The sequence below is a fragment of the Limulus polyphemus genome, unplaced genomic scaffold (assembly GCF_000517525.1).
Source record: "Limulus polyphemus unplaced genomic scaffold, Limulus_polyphemus-2.1.2 Scaffold719, whole genome shotgun sequence".
Taxonomy (NCBI): Eukaryota; Metazoa; Arthropoda; class Merostomata; order Xiphosura; family Limulidae; genus Limulus; species Limulus polyphemus.
Window position 1 is genome coordinate 48,840 of NW_013666329.1, and position 2,363 is coordinate 51,202.

The 2,363-nt window shown below is 37.3% G+C and overlaps 1 protein-coding gene across 1 annotated transcript in view; it reads left to right on the plus strand.

Annotated features, from left to right (window-relative positions):
• LOC106460152 overlaps positions 1–2,363 on the plus strand; it is a 46,167-nt gene that overhangs the window by 35,593 nt on the left and 8,211 nt on the right. The window contains exon 4 of the mRNA XM_013919839.2: positions 217–397. Within this exon, the coding sequence (XP_013775293.2) occupies positions 217–397 (181 nt within the window). The remainder of the gene's footprint in view (positions 1–216; positions 398–2,363) is intronic.

Sequence of the window (2,363 nt, forward strand, 5' to 3'; positions counted from 1 at the left end):
AAATCAATCCTCAAACACTGCTAATAAATCAATCCGTAGTGCACAGATAATGTACACATTATTGTAAGTAGTGCACAGATAATGTACACATTATTTTAAGTAGTACCCTGAGATTTGATCACATTTTTTCCGAGAAGTGACATTTAACAAGATAATCAGAAAGTGACTGTGTAATCTTTGGAAGATGTTCTAAGCTCTGAATTTATCTGTCTGTAGCATGCAACAGAACCTTCAATGGGGAAGCCAACGTGAAGTACAAACTTCACATCACTGAGCCTTTCCATCGTCACATCCCTTTTCTTTGTATCGTCAGCTTTGTCGCTGATGGTGCCCAATATGGCGACTACGTGGAGCTCCAGGTTCTCTCCTTTAACGTCGGATCGCTTGAAAAAGGAAGGTAATTCGTCTACATAAGTCTAACCCTTTCTCACTAAAGAAACAAATATGGTAGTAGGTTTTAACTTCAATTTTTGTTTTGTAAAAGCACTGAACAGTTTTTATGGAAATCAAGTTTGTAGAAATATTTAAGAAGTTTTTTGACTTCTGTGTTCATATCATTCACACAAGAAAAAATGGCCACATACGCTTATAAGAATTAATGAGTCTTGGTTTATAAATATTATTTTAACTTACAAACCTACTAACTTCGGAATATATTATAACTCATGCAAACACGACAACACTTAAACGTGTTACAGATTGTGTATATTTTTAAAAGGATACTTCAGTTGTACTAGATACTCTTGTAAGCGTTACTGCGACACGTAAAAAAAAATTAATTCAGGTAGACACGAATCTACCCAGATGAAACGTTTAATCTTAAAGGCAGTATTTCTGTCATTTGCTGTTTGTTTTAACTGTATAAAACCTTCGTCTACTTTACCAAATGTTCCACTTTAGTAGATATCAATAACAATTCTATATGGGGAATGCGATGATAATTCCATTTAGTTTTCCATTTGTGGACATTTCTTAACTGAGGATTGATTTATTAGCAGTGTTTGAGGATTGATTTATTAGCAGTGTTTGAGGATTGATTTATTAGCAGTGTTTGAGGATTGATTTATTAGCAGTGCTTGAAATGTGCACTCTCTCACCCAAATTATCTTTCCGTTTCTCTGGAGATAATGTACACGTTATTTTAAGTAGTGCACGGATAACGTACACGTTATTTTAAGTAGTGCACGGATAACGTACACGTTATTTTAAGTAGTGCACAGATAATGTACCCATTATTTTAAGTAGTGCACGGATAACGTACACGTTATTTTAAGTAGTGCACAGATAATGTACACATCATTTTAAGTAGTTCACAGATAATGTACACATTATTGTACAAAAAACACTAACCCAAACTGCCGCAGAATACTCACAATTTTAATCCTCCCGCTAAGATTGAAATTGAGTTTTACGGTTCGCAAAGGTTACGACTTAACACGTTGCTCAAATTGTTTAATAATTAACGTGCTTTTTTGTTCATCTGATTTAATTTAAAGCAATACATCAAAATGTTACCCGTTGTGTAAATTTCATTGGTAGGTTCGTTTACGTTCCAGATGATAGATAATATACCATGGAATAGCCGTCCCTAATTTAGCAGTGTAAGACTAGAGGGAAGGCAGCTAGTCATCACCACCCACCGCCAACTCTTGGGCTACTCTTTTACCAACGAATAGTGGGATTGACCGTCACATTATAATGCCCCACGGCTGAAAAGGCGAGCAGATTGCGAGTCGAGCTCCCTAACCACCTGGCCATGCCGGGCCAATAGTAGTGGAAGAATGTTGCACGTGATTTATTTTTATTTTTTACAGTATCTTGTGGATTGTAAACAATTGTTGAGTCGTTGTGCTATAACTTGGTAACAGTTTACTTGAACACATTGTATATGTAATATTATATAAACTGCTGAAGCTAAATGCTGTCATATACTAACCTAAGTGGACAGAGAGTGACCTGCCTACTAGTTAGCGTGTCAGGCAGCGGATCGCAATATCCAAGGTTCGAGCCCGTGATATCAATTCGACACGCTCCGTGCTTTCAACTGTGGGCGACTTATAAGATTTACAGTTAGTCACGCTGTTCGGTAAAGAGTAACCGTGTAGGCGACGACTTCTGTTGACTGGTTGTTCTCGACAATCTTACGTTAGGCACTGCCATACCTGAACACTAGGGATCTCATGTGTCGCAGAGAATGAAAATACTAGATACCTAACTAAATTACTGTAGTCGTTGACTGGTTGTTCTCGACAATCTTACGTTAGGCACTGCCATACCTGAACACTAGGGATCTCATGTGTCGCAGAGAGTGAAAATACTAGATACCTAACTAAATTACTGTAGTCGTTGACTGGTTGTTCTCG